Here is a 20,531-nt window from a genome sequence, read left to right as displayed (position 1 = left end):
AGCTAAAATGTGTTTGACACCAATGATATGAACAAACATATTAAAAAAAAAAAAAAAAAAAACAGCAGTGTATCGAGACTTGAACTATAAAGTATAGTTTAAGAGATTCAATAATAGAATAAATGAATTAAAGAGGTTATCAAATAGTCTAAACAACACATTCTTCCCCTCAAAAGCTCAAATCTTTTAAAAATGTCAACATGAATGACAGTACACTATTTATGCCATAATTGTGTCAGGGCATTCATTTCAAAAGCTACATGTTACATCAAAATATTTCTTGAATCCATATGTTATGTCGGTTTTAGCAGAATAAATCTTTTTGGATAACTTTCTAAAAATGTTTCCTTAACTTTATTTGCATTAGCGTACTGTAAATCGTCAAACAAGAAATTCATTCTTATGGCGGATGTGACGTCAATTCTCTTCCGCTAGCGTTACGGCTGGTGTTTGTTGACAGCGACGCCGCTCCAGCTTTCCTCTGCTGTGCTCGCTATGGCGTCTTCTAACACCTACAAACTCAGGTGCTCCATCCCGGGCCACGAGATGGACGTGAGGGGCCTGGCGGCGGCTGATTTCCCGGATGGATCCTTCGTGTCCGTGTCAAGAGACCGAACCGGAAGAGTCTGGGTCCCAAACTCCAGGTAGCTTTAGCATTAGCTTTCTGCTGACTAACTGATCCGGCTGGTTTCGATTTACTTACTAAGATCTCTGGTCCGGACAGGCATCTGGGCAAGAACCCAACAAGGACACAATCAACATGAAAAAACAAAAACATTTGCGAGTTACCAAGTTTAAGGATTGAAGTAATAATTACAGGCGTGTCTTTGGAAAACGTGTTGCTAACGGCTCAAATTAGCTTTGTCATTCATTCACATGAAACTGTGAATGATCTGCTTGATTTTCTCGTCAAACTCTCACAGATTGACATCTGATCCTTAAACTTTTATCTAACTAACTGTGTAAAGAAGCCAAACATTTATTATAAAAGGTTTCAACATATGTTGTGTATATTACAATTAGTTCATGTACTATAATGTACTAGAACTCAAAGGCAAAAAATATCTATATTTATATAGCACCATTCAGACGCAATGCTTCACAAATAAAGACATTAAAAACAAGACGATTAAGAATGTTAAGTGATTAAGATTTTGAGAAACATTAAAATAAGGAATGGAAAAGAATAAAGTTAAAACTTTATTAAGTCAAAGGTAATAAAATAAGTAAAATATCAAATTTATTGGGAGGCCTGAGCTAATCAAAGTGTTTTAAGGATTTAAAAGAAGTGTCTGTGTCAGCAGGACGTTTGTTCCACAGGTGAGAAGCGTAGGAACTAAAAGCTGCTTCATCTCGTTTGCTTGTGACTCCAATACACTTTAGTAAACCTGTTCCTAAAGATCTCAGGGTTCTGGAGGTTTCATGTTCTACCAGTAAATATCAGATGTATTTAAGCCCAAGGCCATTCAAAGCTTGGACAAGAAGTACTATTTTCAAGTCGATCATTTGACACACAGGCAGCCAATAAATAGTAACTGTGACAGCAATCAGTTTCATTATGACACATTACAGCTTGTCTTGGGACAGCTTTGATGAAAAGGAGATATGGAGTTACTGCAAGAAATAGTTGAACAACAAGGCGCAAAGTACTGTTATTGACATGTGTTAATCTGTATTGTCCACTTAAATGGAAGGTGAACTTAATGAAGCAATTTCATTTTTCTGACTCGTGGTATGAAATCTTAAGCATTTCTTTCTGAGGTTCCTATATTGTATCCTTTTAATTGGACATATTCAGAAATGTGAGAAGCCTTCATGGAAACCTAACATCATATGGTCTATGAATGAAGAGATTGGGAGTTTGCGGGTTCGATTCCCACAGCAAACAGGTCATCACCGTGGGGCCCTGAGCAAGACATTTGATCCCCAATGTGGCTGCCCACCGCATTATAGAAATAGGATCGGTCAGTGTGGAAAAGGACTTTCCCAAATCACAATATAGTGTGATTAGTTTAGTTTAAAAACAGTGAAAGGACCTGTAAATATAGAAATTAAAACTACTACCATCTACAGAACCTTTATTTTTGTTAATGTGAAGGTGTTTACTCCTTTATTCCCCCCCCCCCCCCCCCCCCCCCCCCCCGTATCTCTTGGAGGTTATATCACGATATCATATAAAAGTTTCACACTATATGTTTAGATTTTTGTCACAGTGATCAACTGTAAACCTGTTCCCTCTCTCCTTTTCACAGCCCAGACAAAGGCTTCACAGAGATGCACTGCATGTCTGGTCACTCAAATTTTGTATCCTGCGTTTGCTTCATCGCTCCTAATGAAACGTACCCTCGAGGACTTGTCGCAACGGGTGGAAATGATAATAATATTTGTGTTTTCACACTGGATCAACCACAGCCCCTGTTTACTCTCAAAGGTCACAAAAACACTGGTGAGTATATACATTTTATTTAATTTTTTTCCTCTTCATCGTTCACAAAACTCCTGGCTCCATCTTTCCACCGTTTATCCCACACAGTTTGCACTCTGTCATCTGGGAAGTTTGGGACTCTTCTGAGTGGCTCCTGGGACACAACAGCCAAAGTCTGGCTCAACGAGAAGTGCATGATGACTTTGCAGGTATGCCACAGTTTAACTGATGCTTATTTTGACTCTGATTTTCTTTTCATTGCTGTTTCCCAGTGGAGACAGTCTTACGTTTGCATTCCTTTGCTTTGAGTTCACGTGTTCAGCCAAAGCAAATCATATTCCAAAAGTCTTTCATAACATTGGCTGTGCTTGATGGTTTCGTCGTAGGGCCACACCGCTGCAGTGTGGGCAGTGATCATCTTACCTGAACAAGGCCTGATGCTTTCGGGGTCAGCAGATAAGACCATAAAACTCTGGAAGGCTGGTCGATGTGAGAACACATTTACAGGTGAGTGTTTGCACATGTTTTTTTGGGGGGTCTTGTCTTTTTATTCAATTCAGTTAAAAACAAAAATCTGATCGTAAGTAGTTTTGCATTTTGGTTCTTAGTGGCCCTGTCGTTTTTAGAAAATATCCAAAGGTATGACGTTGATGTACACTTGTGACAGTGTAGTTATAAGACAATATACTCTTGGATTTTTGTCAAAATATTTATCTCTCCTTGTCCTGGATACAATGTCGTCTTTGTGTTTCTCCCCTTCTAGGCCACGAGGACTGTGTAAGGGGACTAGCAGTGATCAGTAGCACTGAATTCTTCTCATGCAGCAATGACACAAGTATCAGAAAGTGGCTGGTGACTGGTGAATGTTTACAAGTCTATTACAGCCACACCAACTACATCTACAGCCTTGCTGTCTTCCCCAATGGCCAAGGTTTGTTCGTCACCATCACATTTCAAGGCATGTGTAGGAGGTGAATTGAGGGAGGCTCTGCTGCAGCAGCAAGGAACTGTGCTGTCACTGGTATTTGTTTCTATTCTGTGTAATACTCATTCATTTATGGCATCGGGTGGTTTATTTTTCAGATTTCATAAGCACGGGAGAGGACCGGACCCTGAGGATTTGGAGGAAGGGAGAATGCTCTCAGACCATCCGCCTGCCTGCCCAGTCTGTCTGGTGCTGCTGTATTCTGCCTAATGGTGATATAGCTGTTGGAGCCAGGTAAAGAAAAATAGTGTGAATGTTTAAGTGGTTTATCATTATAATAAGTCACACTCTAATTATTTAAAAGCTTTTTTTATTTTTATTTTTAACATGCCTTTAGTTTTTTTGACCTCACTGTTGCATTTAGAAAGCCTGCAAGTTATTTTGTGGCTAACTGAAAAGCTCCCCCTCTGCTCACAGTGATGGCATTATCCGTGTGTTTACGGAAGCCGAGGACCGCATGGCTAGTGTGGAGGACCTGCAGGCCTTCGAGGATGAGCTTTCCAAAGCCACCATCGACCCCAAGACCGGGGATCTTGGAGACATCAAAATGGAGGACCTTCCTGGACGGGAGCATCTAAATGAGCCTGGTATTAAATTCTTCTGTTGTATGTTTTATTATATCCGACTGTGAATCTGTTCTTAGTTCATCAAGCTAGATCTGGGTCTTTTTTGCATGCAGGCAATCGTGATGGGCAGACACGCCTGATTAAAGAAGGACAGAAGGTGGAGGCATACCAGTGGAGCGTCAGTGACGAGCGCTGGATGAAAATCGGAGATGTGGTCGGCGGCTCCAATCAACAGACGTCAAAGAGCGTGATGTACGAAGGAAAGGTAAAGCCGCGCCCTTATTGATGAGGAGAGGGACTGCGAGTAAGACCCGTCATCACAGAGACCTGCTCTGCTTTCAGGAATATGACTATGTCTTCACCATCGACGTGAACGAGGGAGGGCCTTCCATGAAGCTGCCCTACAACGTGTCGGAGGACCCCTGGCTCACAGCACACAACTTCCTGCAGAAGAATGACCTCAGCCCCATGTTTCTCGACCAGGTTGCAAACTTTATCATCGAGAACACTAAAGGACACGTGGTGGGAGGAGACCAGCCTGTTGTTGGTGACCCGTTCACAGGTCAGGCCTAAAGCTGGACATACACTCGTCTCTCCATTTATTAATTTTTTTTAGAACTGGTGATGATTTTGTGTAGAACAGAACCCCACATGAATATTTGCATGACATTCATGTACGAGAACAGAGTTCTATTCCCACTGATGGAGTTTGGTCTCTCCCATTGACAGGAGGAGCACGTTACATCCCCGGTTCCTCTGATGACAGGCCAGGCTTCGCTGGTGATCCTTTTACAGGTAATTGATTTTCTGCTGAGGTTGTCTGAACATTGAGCATGAGTGCAGGTGCTCAGCTGCTTTCTTGCCTCTCAGGCTCTGGTCGCTACATCCCAGGATCAGGCCCCGACGTGAGCGCTCCTGGAGGCGGAGCCGATCCTTTCACAGGTGAGATTTTGACTTAAGTGATATAAAGGATTAACAACCAATTAGTAGTTCAATAAAGCTCTCTTAAGCAATGCACACATTTACAGCAGTGTTCCTAATATGGACTAAACTGTGAACAAACCCCCTTTTGGAATAAAATAGAGCCTCTCCGAGCCAAATAGGAACATCATGCAAACTAGTATTTGGCATACAATTAATGTCTCTAATATTTATTATCAATAAACCGTTTACAAAGATTACTTGACGAGTGTTCAGTGATTGACGAGGTGAGAACTGCCAGCAAGTGGTGTCAAATGAACTGTCCCTTGGTGTCATCTTGTAGGACAGACTTTATTCCCAGGCTGTGTTTGATGTGGGATGTCACACTTTGCAGAATCTCATCTTAATATCTTTTTGAACTGAGATCAGCCAATCATGACACCCGATTGTCAGCACATGGGGGCAATAGAGGCTCCAAACTCGAGTAAACAGCTTTAAAAAAAACTTTTAGACAGAGAATATTTGACATGGAGTAATTTTTTAAATGGTGCTTGCACCTCTCATATACCGACTCTCGTGCCCATCTTGCAGGAGGAGGTGCCTACTCCTCAGCAGCCCTGAGGCAGACCACAACCAACATCTACTTCCCAAAGACCGATGGTGTGACCTTCGAGCAAGCCAATTCCTCTCAGATCATTGGTAAGGTTTTTTTTTTACTGGTCTTAATTATGGCAACCTGCATCACACAAAAAGTCTTGCTCATATAGTTGTTGTTTTTTCATTTGTTCTCTCGTATAGAGTATTTAATGTCTTAAGCCAGATGGCATTTCAGCACAGTTAGTTCATGTTATTTTTAGCACCTTTTCTGCACCAACCACTTGTTCTATCTCTACCAGCCAAGTTGAAGGAGCTGAATGGAGGTGCCCCGCAGGAGCACAAGCTCTCCGAGGAAATCCTGGAAAGCCTGGAGAAGCTACTAATGTCTGTGTGTGGGTCCGGCTCCTCTGAGCCTCCCCCAACCATGCAAGAGATCAACGTCCTCTGGACAGCTGCTCACTTGCCTGAAGGTACAACAACAACATGTCATGTGATTTGACTGTGTTTAAAAATTAATCCTCACCACTGCACAGTACTGAAACTCCCCGGTTTGTGTGTTGTAGACATTGTGTTTCCTGTCCTGGACATCATGAGGCTGGCCATGCGTCACCCGCAGGTTAATGAGACTCTCTGTGGCGAGGCAGAGGGAGTCCAGCTGTGTAACCACCTGCTGAGCCTGATGAGGCCTGAGGGGAGGCCTGCCAACCAGATGCTGGCGCTGCGGACTTTGTGCAACTGCTTTAGTAGCAGACACGGTCGAGCCCTCCTCATGGCCCAGCGCGAAGCGGTGCTGTCCCGTGCCGCCGACCTGGCCACCGTCTGTAATAAGAACATCCACATTGCCTTGGCCACACTGGTGCTTAACTACGCTGGCTGCCTTCACAGCCAACCTGACCTCGAGGCCAAGGCCCAGTGCCTGTCTGTGGCCAGCCGAGCTCTGGAGACCGTACAAGACAAGGAGGCCATATTTAGGTTGCTGGTGGCCCTGGGAACCACTGTGGCCTCGGACCAGACAGCCCAGGACCTGGCTCGCTCTCTGGGGGTCACCTCTCAAATCTCAAAGTACTCCTCAGTGTCTGATCCATCAAAAGTGGGCGAGTGTTGTCAGCTGGTTTTAAAACAACTACAATGAAGTGAATGATTAGATGATTTAAAAAAACAAAACAAAAACACTTCTTTCTATTACGCTGTTATGCTTAATCTGTTGTGGTGCAGAAATAATTGTATGTTCTACAATTAAAAAAAAAAAAGACAAATTAAGACTCTGTCTTCTTACTATGTGCTTTCAATACTGCTTCAGGGAAGAGAATGGATTTGGAGTTGGAGCTTCCAGCTATTAGTCTTGTAAAACAAGCTGAAGTTTCAGTTAGGGGAAGGTCGACATAGTGTTAACTTTCAAAACCTTCCCATTTGATAAAGCTGGCACTGAAGGACTGGCTCCAGTTCACTTACACAGTTTCCTAGTCAAGAACGTTCTACTTTCCTTGCAAGATCTTATCTTTTTATCTATTGCTATCTACTAACCTGATGGTTCTCAAAGTGTGTGGCCAACCTTTCTTTGGGTGTGCCGGAGCTTCAGGAGGTCCACAGTAAAACAGCAATTTTTTTTGAGTTTTGAGTAGAACGCATGTAGACAAGAAATAGGTGTAGGGTAAAACTATTACTCTCCTTATTAAACTAAACATTTTTATTACTATTTGTTGAGGAATTAAGATTTTATTGCAGCTTTAAAGGAAAACCACAAAGTTGGTGATTGTTGCTGTGAGGAGATTGATAAACACTATTTCATCTACAATTTGCCGAGGTTGATTCCAGGTTGGTTATTGAGATTTGTGGGGGTTATAGTCCTTTGTGTGAGCTGCCGACCTGCCCGGGGTTGCTTCAGTCCATTGTAAAGTAGGGTTGACTCCAGCCAGACAAGATGATTCATGAGATGGTCAGTAGACTTAAAGTCGTCATTATACAGCTTTTCAACACTTTCACGTGGATCTCATTGGTCCAAAAACGTTGTATTCAAAGTTTATTGCCCGAAATTCAGCTGTTCCTTAATTTGCATCTATTCGAATCTGCTATGTTTGTGTAAGCTGGACTGGCTCCGCCCACACATGCCCATCTTAGGCATGTATTGGATGCATATTACTGTTGTAAAACCATTAGAAAGTGAATTTTGCATAACATCACCCCTTTAAAGGGTAACTGAATCCATAATATTCCCCCATCTTTCGTTAGATATTACTACTAGTTTTACATTTGAATTGCCTGTGATGTTATTTCTTGTGAAATGCTTTATATAAATATGTTTCACTTATTTGCATGTACGAACAATACGTGCTAACCATACATTAAAATAATAAATTGGGGGGGGAAATTAAGTATGAAAATGAATTTACGCTCCCTCACAGGAAGTGATTAATAACGACTTCCGGGTCAACATAAAAAAACTGGCGGGTCCCGCTGCTGATTTAGTTTGTGTTCAGAATTTAAAGTGTCGGTCGTGTCTGTGGTCGTGGTTATACAGTCTTTTGTCCAAAAAGAAGAAGAAGAAGAGGTAGCAGTCTTTTGTCCCTCGGTTCCGTTTCTCACTGACTGGATGCGGACACTTTCGCCAAAGTTAGAAAGCTCGCGCTAAGTTGGCTAACAGTAAATTCCCCGCTCCCGTTGGACGTTTTCACGCCGCTTCGTACTCCTCCGAGCAATGGCTGCAGCCTCCACAGGGTTGCTGAATGAGAATGGAGAACAACTGTGGCTCGCTCTCCTGGCGCTGGGATTTCAAGCGGACACCGAGAGGCTGTCGTACGCCAGGAAAACTAAGATCGCTGCTAAACGCATCCAACTGGGAGCGTGAGTCTGTGTTTCACTTGTGGGGTTTGGGAAGTTAGACAACGAGAGAGAGAGAGAAATAAATGGGAGAAGTCGATCCACTGTGGTAACTTTCAACAAGAAAACATAGGAAGAAGATTTAGTTGACAATATATCGAGCGAAATATTTGCTTCTGTTCCACAGGTCCATGTTTGCCAAACCAAACAAAGATGCCTTCCACATCGTCATTCATTTTCTGCTGGTGAAGCTCAATCCAACTCGATTTCGTGAAGCATACAGGTACAGTTTCCTTAAATAATCAAATGATTTGTCATTTATTTAATTTCTCAAAAATATCCGATGTTTTGCTTGACCTAGGGACTGTTGGCCTGTTTTGGGCCAGAAGGAAGATGCCGAATTTCGTAAAGTGACCTCTGCTTGGATCCGAGAAATAAGGGTAAGTGCAAATCACTTTTTTGTTGGTTAGGTGTTTCATTCATTTGCCTTTATCTATTCAGGAGACCCACATTGAGATTAATAATCTCTTTTGCAAGTGTGTCCTGGTACGCCTCAAGAGTAAGATCCTGAGCATTTGTTTGCTCCACAGTGTTGGAAGCTCCATCCTGGATTTTGTTGTTGTTGGTTTTTTTAACCTTCCCACATTAGCTTGACTTGTTGCCTGTTTTTGTGTAGGATGCAGCCGGAGGATCCAAAGTGGTCCCATCATTATTGCTCACTCCTGGAGGCCACAGATTTGTCCGATTGATGCTTGACTTGGCCAAGCACGTCCTGATGCAGGATATGCTGACATTTACGACAGGTAAGCACTAATTAGACACTATTTGCAGGCTGTCTGCAATTATGTGGAATGACACGGCACTGGAGCTACTTTATCTCACTTTGTTGAATGATCTTGTTATTGTTGACAGATGGAAGCTGGGTTCCAGAGGCTGTAGTAACACCGACCTCCTCCCTGGACATGGAAAAGAAGAGATTCCATCTGGTCCGCAAAAGATTTTTGAAAGCTGTTGTGGATCAGGATCGTTTGCTCAATGAATACCACACACAAGAACAGTAAGTCTTGAATCACTCTTTCTGGCAGGTTGTGCCTCGTTTGAGTCTTTAGGGTTACATTAGTAGTCACCAACTGTACACAGTGATTTAAAGTTATTGGATGGTAGATTCTGGGAGATAAAGCTACCTTAATTCCGATGTAACATTGGTTTTTGCTGTTATTGATGTTTCCCAATTAACTCTTTTTACTGTATTTTAACTTCCATCCATCCGTCTTCCGTACTGCTTCAATCAACTTGAGGATGCAGTGTGTAGGACCAGGTTGTAGTTTGGCTTTAGTGTATATATTGTGACACTGTATCACTGATTCTATTTACATGACCTTCAAAATAAAATGGCAGGAAGATGATAATTAGATTTGATACACTCACACGCACAGACATGTCAGAACATTTGATTCTCAGTGCTTTTTTTACTGAGAAAAACCCAACAGGGGTTTTTCAGAGGAGGATATTGCAGTATTTTGCTGCAACAACACTTTAATATTGTCCTGGACCGTCATACTTTAAGACACTCGATAGAGGAGCTGGTTTGATGGTATTTTGCGTTCCTACTACCACTTCCTTTTCTTTTCTCATTTGAAGGCTAATGGTGAAGTCGATGAGGGATCTTAAAGCCCAATGTGCCAAGTTTGACGAGCAACTTAAGTAAGTGCAGCACCGACATGTTCCTAATGTGTCAAAGTAAATGAGTTGTGTTGCGTATTCACTCAAAGAGAAATCTTATTTTAGGTGTCAAAACAGTGAGTATGTTCCTGAAGAAGCTTCTCGAACAGAGAAGATCGAAAAGGTTAGTTTGACAAACTCTTTGCAAAAGATATAAATAAGAGGCTAAAGTCTTTTAAAAACAATGCTACTGTGTCTTGGGATATATAGCTTGTCAGATGTTACAAGATGTTTAGTGAAGAAGTGTATATCTGTTCACCAGAATGCCCCTTTTTTTCCACAGGTGCGCTCCTTATGGTCCACCATTGATGAAATGCTGGCAGCGGTCAAAGAAAATCAGAATGCAATAGAAAGTGTTTCGAAAGGTGAGGTGGATCAGTACAGACTGGATGGGACGGATCGAGTCCTTAATATCCCCAACGTTCTGCTGGAGAGAATAAAACAGCTCCCACATCAGGTGAGGGTGGACATTCTGGGGTTTATGTGTCTCTGAACAGATTTATTTTTCCTCGTATGAAATGTATCAAGTCTTTAAATTAACAGAGAATTTTGTGAATATGGAGGAAATGTGGGCGCAAAAGTGGCTTTACAGCGACTTGAATTCCTCTGTTCTGACTGATATTGCATCTGTGCTCCAGTTGAAGTCGGGGAACCTGCACGAAGACGGCGAGCTGAACCTCCTCTGTGTGATGGAGCTGCTGAATCACGCGTTGCAGCTGCTGAAGGAGGAACGCTCTCACACGTCTCACCCGTCCAAGTCCCAGCTCAGTCCTCAGCACTTGCAGAAACAGTGTCATCAGATGGACCGCATGGTTCAAGACCTCACGCTCATGAGGTACACCTACAGAGAGCGTGCATGGTGGGCAGCAGTGTATTGTCGGCGGCACACTGTTTGTACATGGGAGAAATGTGGGGATGCACAAAATTTGTGATTTTGGTATTCCTGCTGTGCGTGTAAATGGGTCTTTAAATGATCTAATTACTTCCAGTTATTGGATTTTATATCCTGCGAACTGCACTGACTGAATGGGCCCTTTCCGTATGAACTGATTTGTTCATTTTGCAGCCAAAAAGTCCCATTATGTTGCTGTCGTCCCTCTCAGGGAGAAGATTACTGAGGAAGAAGTGAAATTCTCAGGCGCCATCAGAGAGCAGGAGGCAGACTGGGACCAGAAATGGACGGAGACTCTGAAAGAAATGCCTCTAGCCTCTTTCCTGATTGATGATCCTGTGAGTGGTCATAGACATTTCTCTGTCATAATCACAAAAATTGTAATTCGACATAGATTTTTACTGTTTCCTGAACAACTTTTAATCTCCTTTTTTAGGTTTATGGGTTTCTTTTGCCGAAGACTTTAAACTCGGAAGATGAAGATGGTTACAGGAGTAGCGACCTCTCTCACGACTCAAAACTTCTTGGTGAGCAGAAACAATCTTATCACAGACCAAGTATGAAGTTTATGTGTGATTTTTGTTTTTAATTATGTTGTCTCTTTACCATCCGAAGAATCCGCAACAAGTGACATACAGGAAGATGGTGTTCTTGGTTTATCTACCTTCAAAAGGTAAGTTTGTTTGTTTGTTGTTGTTGTTTTCTCTTGTGGACTTGTAATGTCAATGGGAGGCAGATACCTGGGCAGTCCCAAGCAGTGCTCTGTCCGTCACTAGTCCTCCCTACAGCATCCCTGCTCTCTGATGACCGATGCGAATTGAGAGAAATCGCCACGGACAGATACGGAGCAGACATTCTTGACAACTTTAAATCAATGTGGAAACATTGTGTAAATAGACATAAATAATAAAAATCCTCCAGTTTCGTGTTTGGAAAGTTAAATAAAAATGATGCTTTAAAAAGCTAGAGCATTAAACTGATGGTTTATTCATTGCTGGAGCTCTGAAATATCTGTCCTGCTCTGCATGGTGAAGGAAATCACTCGTCGAAGAGCCTCACTTTAGAGTCGCAAAAGCTTTCTTAAATGTATCATGCTGTCCTGCAGATATACTCAAAGTCCTGCACCCGTTGAGAGGCGAGAAGAGGCTCCCGTCGCTCCCCAAACATCCAAATCAAATGCATCCCTGCACCAGCTGTCTTTCTCGCCCCCATGCAAACCCGTGAAGACTCGGTCTGTCAAACCGTCTCAGGTGAGTCGTGTCATTGAGCTGACCCGGTGGAAGGTTATTTCACCAGACTGAATTCAGTTCCACTTTGAATTTGGGTCTGGGCGAGCTGTAATGATCGTGCTTGTGTTGTTAGGTCACTGTGGAAAAGAAAGCCCCTGTTCACAGTGAAGAAGCTCGCGTGAAGACCAAGGTGCAGATATTAGACATGGAACATGAGAATCTGGCTGACCAGGTATAGTAATTGTCAAAATAATGCGACCCCCGTTATTAAGTGAACCATTGAGTGTCTGACACTTCCTGTTTTTTTGATCCAGTAACCAGTAGTCGGACGTACAACAAGAGTCTCATGATCTGGTTTCTCTGACAAATGTTTGCGTCTCAGTTTGCAGACGCTTTAGCGGCGATCAGTCCTCCGAGGAGCAACGGGAACGGTTTGAAGTTGGAGGATCTCCTGGACAATCTGCAGAGAGATCCTTTCTCCACCAGGAAACAGCTGCCGCGTACACCCGAGAGCTTGAGTAAGCCAATTCAGTTTCCACCGTTCTTTCCTTTGTCCCCACCGTTTCATTGCTTTTGTAGTATTGTTTGCGATTGTACTTCCTTGTGGAGCACTTAAATTGACTCTGTATATAGACAGTGTTATCTAAAGGTATAATCGTTGACTTTCCGTTTGAAAAGTAATCCGTTTCCTCCTCTTGCTTTCAGTTATAGATGTGAAACGCTCCTGGCAAAAGGCTCTTAAGGAAGACGAAGCTGCAAAACTTCAGATGGCCACGTTTGATGACGGCATCAAACAGAGAGCCAGCCCCCCCCATGAGGAGTGCAGTGTCTTCAGTCCTGACGGCCCCTCCAACTTCGACTCCTCCAGTATCATTTTCCCCGGTCGAAGCCGCAGTAGCCAGCACAAGGTCCTGCAGTCCACCTTGTTGTGGGACACTTTCAACATGGGGAATGCTGACGGCAGGGCAGTGCTGTTCAGCCTCGAACATGAAACTCTCCCCGAGCTGCCCAGTTTCGACTCCCTGAACCTCACGGATGACCTGGTGGAGAGCGAAGGTCAGGAGCAGCCACTCATCCCTTCCCCGAGGACTGCGGCGAAGGCGTCGCCCCCCACCCGTCAGATCCAGCAGGTGTGCAGAGACGACGCGGCGCCACAACACGCCAGGACGCCCGAGTGTCTCCTGTCGGATTTCAGGCTTGCTTGTGCAGACAGAGATTGTTTGAAGGAGCCCACCACAGAAGCATCCACAGAAAAGGTGTTTTCACTGGATCTCGACAAGCTGGGGATGACCTCACCTTTAAAGAATCAGAACAGTCTCCCGAAACTCCTCACATTCTCCCCTATAGACGATATGTAGTTTTTTGGCATATTTCTCCCGTTTCGGGTGGTAAAGCTCTGCTGTGATATGTAATATAGACAGTTTGTATATGTCTGTAAATAAACCCACATGTTGCACTATTAAAATCTTAATGTAATTACATGAGTACAATTTACTGACTTAATGAAATGAAGTACATTTTTTTTTTTTTTTTCAAGAATAACATTTTAACTTTGTTTCAATTTACATTTGTTCATTTGCCCAAGGGGATTATTAAAGTTAAATTCTTGTTATTTCAACCAACATTCTTTGTTGTTCTAACATTCAGTGTTAGATGCACTGCATTTGTGGTCCGAATGGGCCTCTTCCTGTTGTGGTTTGTGTATTTAGTCACCTTGCAGTTTGGAGATGAGCAATGTACAGATGCCATGTACACATTTTAATTTTTTTTATTTGTTCAGCATTAAATGATGAATGCAAGCCAGTTGGTGTTGAAGTTATCTTTCATGCAATTGAGGATAAAAACTAATGCCAGGGTGTCCTTAACCGCAGTCTTTCAATTAAAGTTTGCCCACAGAATTGCTTTGAAACACCTTCGGTTTGATTTGTGAACCCTGAAAGAAGTTAGAAATGGCTTTATTTAACCCCATCACATTAACACAGAAAGTCTGTCGTTTGACTTGCAGTGATAAATTAGTTTTTTTATTTTGTAAAAAATGCATCAAATGTATTTTGTTATTTTTAAAGCACTTTATTGTGGTTGTCACTTCAGCAAGTGAAAGGTGGGGGGCGTCAGAAACTGATCAATCCACATCTGCAAGCATAATCAAGTCCCCATGGCACTAAAAACCCCACACAGGAAGTTCAAACACCACCCTTTCACACAAAAGTACAAAGTGATTTTAGAGCTTTCAACTTAACTTCTTTCGATTAATGTCTTGTCATTGGGTGTTGCGTGGACTGTAATTTACCAAGTCATGAAATGCAATAGTAGTTGTAGCTATTTATAAATAATTGTGCAAGAACATGGTTTAATAAATGTCTGTGATGTGAATCATGTATTTCAGTCACACTGGGCATTAATGGGCTTATGAAAAATTCACATTTTGCACATTTATTTGCCTACTAAAAAGCCTTAAAAGGCATCTTATTTAAGAATACCACATTTGCACAGGACATTGAACTTATTTGTATTAACACAGTCAATTCTAATCTTTATCTATAAATCTATCTCTATCTATCTGTGTGTGTGTGTGTGTGTGTGTGTGTGTGTGTGTGTGTGTGTGTGTGTGTGTGTGTGTGTGTGTGTGTGTGTGTGTGTGTGTGTGTGTGTGTGTGTGTGTGTGTGTGTGTGTTAGTATATTCACATTTTTGCATGTTTCTTGAGGATGGATGCAACTTCATTAGTTTGAAAAATTAAAAGTATAACTCTCACGTCCTTTTATCAGAAAATGGATGATATAAACAATGATGCGTAAACTAAGATATTTCTTAGGCAATTCTGGATAAAAAGTTTTCTTTGAAGTTGTAAAGCGTTGCGTTCGTGTTTTATAGTGAAAAGGAGTTCCGGCCAGCGTTGCGTTCACGTGTCCGCGCTTGACGCGGACCGCACGGTGTGCCGTGTGTGTGCGCGCGGCCTCTCCTCGCGCTCCTCTGGGCGGGTCCAGCCTCAGAGCCGTTTAGGAAGAAAACTCAGCGCAGACACAAACATGGCGTCTACCTCCGCCGACAACTTCAGATGAAAGTGTGGCGAAGAAGTGACCTGCAAAGTTTCGGAGGACTGTTCTGTGCGGGCTTCTTCTTTTCTTCCTTTTAAACTTGTTTATTTAATTTTTTGGTTCCCTCGCATCTACTCAAAACACGGAGTAAATAAAGCGGTGGAACAGCAAGTTGCCTACATGTCAACATTGTCTCTCGCTGCAGTGTAAACAGCTGGTAAGTGCTCCAGTTTTCTTCTCGCGGGGTCTCGGGGGAGTGTGTTTTTTACCACGGAGTTATAGCAGTTTTCGTGTTTTGAGGCGACTTGCGCTGCGGTTAGATAAGGTCACACGCTGTAAACAACATTTTCCTGCTTGTGCACTTTCCACCGTGTTATCCAACCGCGGAGAGGGAGAGCCACGTATCCCAGCGTGTGCCACCGATCACGGCGGGGGGGTGGAAACTTCTTTTGTTCGACCCGCGCTGGTGTGTTTTTGACCCAGTTGTGGTTCAGATGCAACAGTTGGAAACATAACACCCCACTCCTCCTCCTGTCTCCTCTCCGGCTCTTCTTGACGCCACATTGCCAGGCTCAGCTCCCCGCCTAACCCTGCAGGTGTCTGGACCCCCCCCCCCCCCCCCCCCTCCCCCCAGTTGCTCATACTAAACACCCCATATGTGTACTTGCTACTGCACGATATATCACAAACTATATACATATCTGAAGGGACTGAGTAAACTACATTTAATTATGCCCCCTTTGCATCATATTTGACCAATCAGATGGAACCCTACTGCCATAGATGCCCACCCACTACAGTTAGATGAGAATCTGAGGTTGCAAAGAGTGCAAATAAACATGGCCCAGTCACACAGCTGGTGTGAATTAGGGACAAGAGAAAGAGCACTGTTATTTTGAAGAAAGCATGTTGTTATCGCAGTACTCATAAAGTTTTACTGCATGTTTCAATCAGACACTTTTTCCTAATCATAGCTGTGCTGAGATGCTCTTTTTGTGCGTGTGTCTGCACAGATGCCATTGTACGAAGTGCAAAGGTACAGTACTGGTATATCTATGCCTCAGCAGTTGATGGTTTGGCAGCACCCTGCTCCATCGCCACACCACCGTTTGGGTGATTCAGGACATGCGTGCGATGTTCCTGTTGTGACAGCCATGGCTTAAGTCCCAGCAGAGCAAGAGTGTGGCACTTCCTCTTGTATTGCGAGAGTGCTCATATTTTCAAAGAGGTGTTGTAAAACAAAGCTGGCACATAATAACGGTGTCATCCACATTGGTGTGGTGTGGAAAAAAACCCCAATGGGAACCACTTTGGCAGGATTTACAGAGTCATTGCCGCTTGGAAACATGCTGCAAAAGGTCCCGTCATTCTTGACCTTGGCTTGGCCAGGCCTGAGAAGAAAAAACACTGGAGAGGAGCGTAGGAGAGAATGTTTCCTCCTGCTATCCGCTACACGCCGCAGGTTTAAAGTGGGTCACGGCTGCACTGTGGCTCTGTGGACATTGAACTTGCACTTTGTCACCTCCATCGGTTGACCAAAGGAGCCGTCAGGTGACCGTGGACAGGAAGTAGGTTGGCCAGTGCAGCAGCAGGCTGTTGAGCGAAATGTGTGGTTGCCAAGATAAAAGTCAAATAAGGTTTTGATGTGTGTGGGAAAGGCTGGTATACTTTCTGCGGGAGTGTTTTATTGCAGTGTGACAAATGATTTGTAAACGCATCTGTTTTTATCTGTAGAAGCAAATCATTCAACTGACATTTTAACCGTTTTATACCTTTTGTTAACACAATCCACAATAATATTTCAAATACATTATTTTTTTTGTCTGGTATTTTGTGAGGAAAAAAATCATAAACTAACTTAGAATCAGTGCTTGTCAAGTTGTGTGGAGAGTTTTACGAATTTGTTGCATGCTTGACTGTTTATTTTGAAATGAAAATAAAATGTTACCAACAGAAACGACAACTGAGCGGAAGTGGGCCCTGGGGGAAAGTAACCTGTTTGATAGGATGTCTTAATCATTGAGTACTCGGGAAAGCATGAATGCAACTGAAAGTGAACGATGAAGCAGCTCATTCTTGATCTATGACCACATTTGAAAGAGATGTGTGACATTGTCAGATATATAAGATGTAATTTATTGTAAATGTGCTGCAGTGAAGAGTCTGAATGAGTTATTTTTGCATGAACTGTACATTCATGCTCCGTTAATTCAAAAAAATAATCAATCATGATTGATTTGCATAAATAGTGTGATCTAATAATCAGAAATTGGAATTGGCTGCTGGAGTGTGTTATTTGGAAAAAAAGATCTCAATGCACAGAGACATTAACATCATATAATAGCAATACAAAATGAAATTATTGAATGTCACATTTTCACTCAATATCTTGCCTCCTAATGGGGAGCCTTGTCAGCTCTTCAAGTTCAGGCCGGGCCCGTCAATGTTGAGTTCTCCGCGTTCTCCCTGTGCATGAGTGGGTTTTCCCAGAGTCACTCCAGTTTCCTCCCGCAGTCGAAAATCATGCATTTGAGGTTAACTATTGATTCCAAAACTGTGCGTAGGTGTGGACATGAGTGTGTTTGCCCTGTGTTGGACCGGCCAACAGTCCAGGGTGTGTTCTGCTTCTCGGCCATTGTTGGCTGAGATCGACTCCAGATCTCTGTTATCCTGAAGCGGATTAAGCAGCATCAAAGATGAATGGCTGGAGGGAGGAAAGCAAAAAGATATTTGAGATTATTAGATTCCTAAAAGAAATTGTTCTCTTATTAGTTGAGTTTTGTCTAGATTTTCTTGATGAATGTTTCAGTTTTCGCTTTGCCTATCCCCACTGTTTGTTTTATTTCAGATTCCTAATTTGTGGTGGAGACAAATGCGTGACAATATTGGAACTTCCTTGCATCTTATTAGTAGGTGAAATAGTTTAGGTTCTCCTAAAATGAACAATTCAGCTCTGTACTGAAAAGTTCTTCTGTAACAACACTGAACAAACAAATCAACATCTTTTTCAAGTTCTGAATTTGTTCCCTCCACTGCCTCTTCTGTTTTCCTTTCACGAGGGCGGTTTTCCGCCACAATCCGATCCGAGGTCAGTGTGAACAACGCTGTAACATCCAGACATGATTTGGGACTTTAGTAAGATCTGCGTTTCATGTCTGAACTCATTGATCCAGAGAAAACTGCAGGTTCAACTGGTGTTAGTGAAACCTTGTCTTAATACAGGTTAACTCTCGAGTCCTAATTTGAGCCAAAACCAATATAAAGTAACCTATTTCTCTCCTCCGACCCTTGTACTGTGCTGTGCCGTGATGTGCCAGTGTTATAGTTTTCTGTCGTTGGGCCTGAGCTGGGCTGGTGCAGTCCCGGTTAGTTAGTAAGGGCAATGAGTTTGCTCCCGTCTCCTTAGAGTGGAAAGAATGCTCTCTGTCCGCCGGGCTGTCACGCTTCAGGAGGGAGGCAGTCTTGTGACGTTTCTGCTTAACCTACGACTTTGCTCCGAGCTGCCTCACATCATCTAAGGAAGTGTTTTTACTTATAAAAAAAAAATCTGATTTTTGTGCAAACTGTTACCTGCAGTGTGTTTAAAACCTTTGTCACATTCTGTGTAATCTTCTTGAACTTGGACTCCATGTTCCTGCGGGCTGTGCAACAGTTGCTTTTGACAGAGCTCAGCAAACACTCCAAGTGTGTCCCTTTCTTCTGAAAACACACCTGCTTCTTGAGTCAGGCCTTTGCACCATGCAGCTTCAGACCCAAACTGTTCTGAGGAGTGGAAAATGTCATTTTTTTTCTTGTATTTAATTTTCTCCATTGTCTTAGTCTGCTCTGATTTTATGTTTGCCAAAACATACATGAAATAGGGATTTACTGCTTTCTTATTTAAATTGAGTGATCACATACAAGAGTGAAAGATGTCTACTAAAACCCTGAAAGAGATTCCCATTTTAATTCAGGTCTTTGTCGTCCAATAATTACTTTCAGGTACATTGCCTGAATGGCATCTGTGGTTAACATATTAAGAACATATTTCAACAGAAATGTGTCATTTAAATATACAATGATAGATTATTTATAATGTTTAAAGACTTGACAGGCTTAATAGGCCAATATTGTCTTCTCATACTAAAATAAATTATTAACCTGTGAAATATAAAAATTTCTCTATTTTTGTTTTTGACTTTCTCAACGTCATGTGGCAACATTATTGATCGTAATATTGTGTTAATAAGTTTTGCCTACCCGTTTGAACATTACTGAGTACTTTACTGCTTTGCTATAGCCATTAGTAGAGAACGTTAAAGTGCACCATTGTAACACAGCACTGTTTTGGGCTGTTCTGCAGATATCAGAAGCAATGAAGTGCAGAAGAATGAGCGCGGTACTACAACAACTTAGGAGTGAGCAAGTGGCTCCATGCTGTAGCGAGTACTCAGGTATCAGTGCAGACTAAAGTGTGCTGCAAGACACGTAGATGTACAGCCTCAGCATCAGTGACGAGTAAATAGATCTAGAATCTGAAAGCAGAGTTCTGTGTTTTGCTTCGTGACCGCTGAGTCAGGAGGCTAACAGAGTTCGCCTAAAAGTTTGGATTGATTTAGAAGATCCATTGAAAAAGGCCTTGTTTAATAAGACTTGTAAATATCCTAATATAATACCCTGTGTTTATTTCTCCTGACCCATAAAAACACATGATCCTGGTAGCACTTTATCAGGTATCAAGCTAAAAGTTCCACCTTGCAAATCGAGACACAGCCTTTTCGTTTCATGGTAGAAAGCCTGACCGTATTCATTAAAACATCACAGCGTGTGCCCAGAGGATCAAAATGAAACTACTACTATTGTAAAAGTACAATTCTTTTATCACCTGCCATCAAAGTCCAAATGAAAGTGATTTTTTTTTTCCTACGTATTTGTTAATCCTCGGTGACATTTCTTTACCACCCCATTCATGCACAGGATTGGGAAACAGAGTTCACTGAAGGGTTTTTACTTTGTCCGGACTCTGCCGACCAGGAGAGCTGTTGTTAGCATATGGATGTGATACTGTTATCACCTCTCACACACTATGAATAGCAAATATTGAAAAGTTAAATATGGGTTTTTTGGACTTGTATTAACGGCACCCGAGGGCATTTTTTGTCTTTGCTGATTTTGCACATCTGAGCTGCCGGTGCCATCATAACAGACAGTTGAGATGAATTAGATCCTGCTTTAACAGGCAGCTACGCACACGCCTACTCTTAAGCAGACGTCAGCACGACAGCCTCTCGTTTTTTCCTGGAGTAGCGAGGCGTTCTCTGTGGTTGTCGCCTTGTAAGAAGGTGGTTTCGTCACCTCGTT

At 42.6% G+C, this 20,531-nt stretch overlaps 3 protein-coding genes across 4 annotated transcripts in view; all 3 read left to right on the top strand.

The window, feature by feature from the left end:
• Positions 1-413: 413 nt before the first annotated feature.
• plaa (phospholipase A2-activating protein) lies at positions 414-6,733 on the top strand. Its single transcript, XM_080485811.1, has 14 exons — positions 414-644; positions 2,253-2,446; positions 2,534-2,634; positions 2,812-2,932; positions 3,189-3,356; positions 3,509-3,644; positions 3,828-3,997; positions 4,090-4,241; positions 4,319-4,538; positions 4,706-4,771; positions 4,847-4,918; positions 5,489-5,596; positions 5,794-5,964; positions 6,058-6,733. Exons 1-14 carry the CDS (start codon positions 496-498, stop codon positions 6,624-6,626), a joined length of 2,397 nt encoding a protein of 798 aa, XP_080341937.1. The 5' UTR covers positions 414-495; the 3' UTR covers positions 6,627-6,733.
• Positions 6,734-7,911: 1,178 nt separating this feature from the next.
• On the top strand, positions 7,912-13,956 carry haus6 (HAUS augmin-like complex, subunit 6). The gene is made up of 16 exons (XM_080486011.1): positions 7,912-8,335; positions 8,499-8,594; positions 8,673-8,751; positions 8,988-9,114; positions 9,224-9,368; positions 9,953-10,015; positions 10,100-10,157; positions 10,317-10,490; positions 10,672-10,868; positions 11,137-11,263; positions 11,362-11,452; positions 11,541-11,598; positions 12,031-12,175; positions 12,288-12,386; positions 12,537-12,672; positions 12,860-13,956. The coding sequence occupies exons 1-16, from the start codon at positions 8,190-8,192 to the stop codon at positions 13,510-13,512; spliced, it is 2,394 nt and encodes a 797-aa protein (XP_080342137.1). The 5' UTR covers positions 7,912-8,189; the 3' UTR covers positions 13,513-13,956.
• A 1,129-nt stretch (positions 13,957-15,085) lies between these two features.
• The window catches only part of dennd4c (DENN/MADD domain containing 4C), a 33,157-nt gene continuing 27,711 nt past the window's right edge, over positions 15,086-20,531 (top strand). The window contains exon 1 of one of the 2 annotated variants that reach the window (XM_080486328.1): positions 15,086-15,408. The gene's annotated coding sequence lies outside the window, so the exon portion shown is untranslated. The remainder of the gene's footprint in view (positions 15,409-20,531) is intronic. The other variant, XM_080486329.1, reaches the window with a different exon arrangement.

This window comes from Lipophrys pholis (assembly GCF_963383615.2).
Source record: "Lipophrys pholis genome assembly, chromosome: 18".
NCBI classification, from domain to species: Eukaryota; Metazoa; Chordata; class Actinopteri; order Blenniiformes; family Blenniidae; genus Lipophrys; species Lipophrys pholis.
This window is presented reverse-complemented; position numbering and strand designations above follow the sequence as displayed.

Excerpts from the sequence above, each read along its gene's own strand:
- haus6 (XM_080486011.1), top strand. The coding sequence starts at position 8,190 with ATGGCTGCAGCCTCCACAGGGTTGCTGAATGAGAATGGAGAACAACTG. Across the intron at positions 8,336-8,498 it reads AAACGCATCCAACTGGGAGC|GTCCATGTTTGCCAAACCAA; the intron begins GTGAGTCTGTGT and ends TCTGTTCCACAG. Across the intron at positions 11,599-12,030 it reads GGTTTATCTACCTTCAAAAG|ATATACTCAAAGTCCTGCAC; the intron begins GTAAGTTTGTTT and ends GCTGTCCTGCAG.
- plaa (XM_080485811.1), top strand. The coding sequence starts at position 496 with ATGGCGTCTTCTAACACCTACAAACTCAGGTGCTCCATCCCGGGCCAC. Across the intron at positions 2,635-2,811 it reads AGTGCATGATGACTTTGCAG|GGCCACACCGCTGCAGTGTG; the intron begins GTATGCCACAGT and ends GTTTCGTCGTAG. Across the intron at positions 4,772-4,846 it reads CGCTGGTGATCCTTTTACAG|GCTCTGGTCGCTACATCCCA; the intron begins GTAATTGATTTT and ends CTTGCCTCTCAG.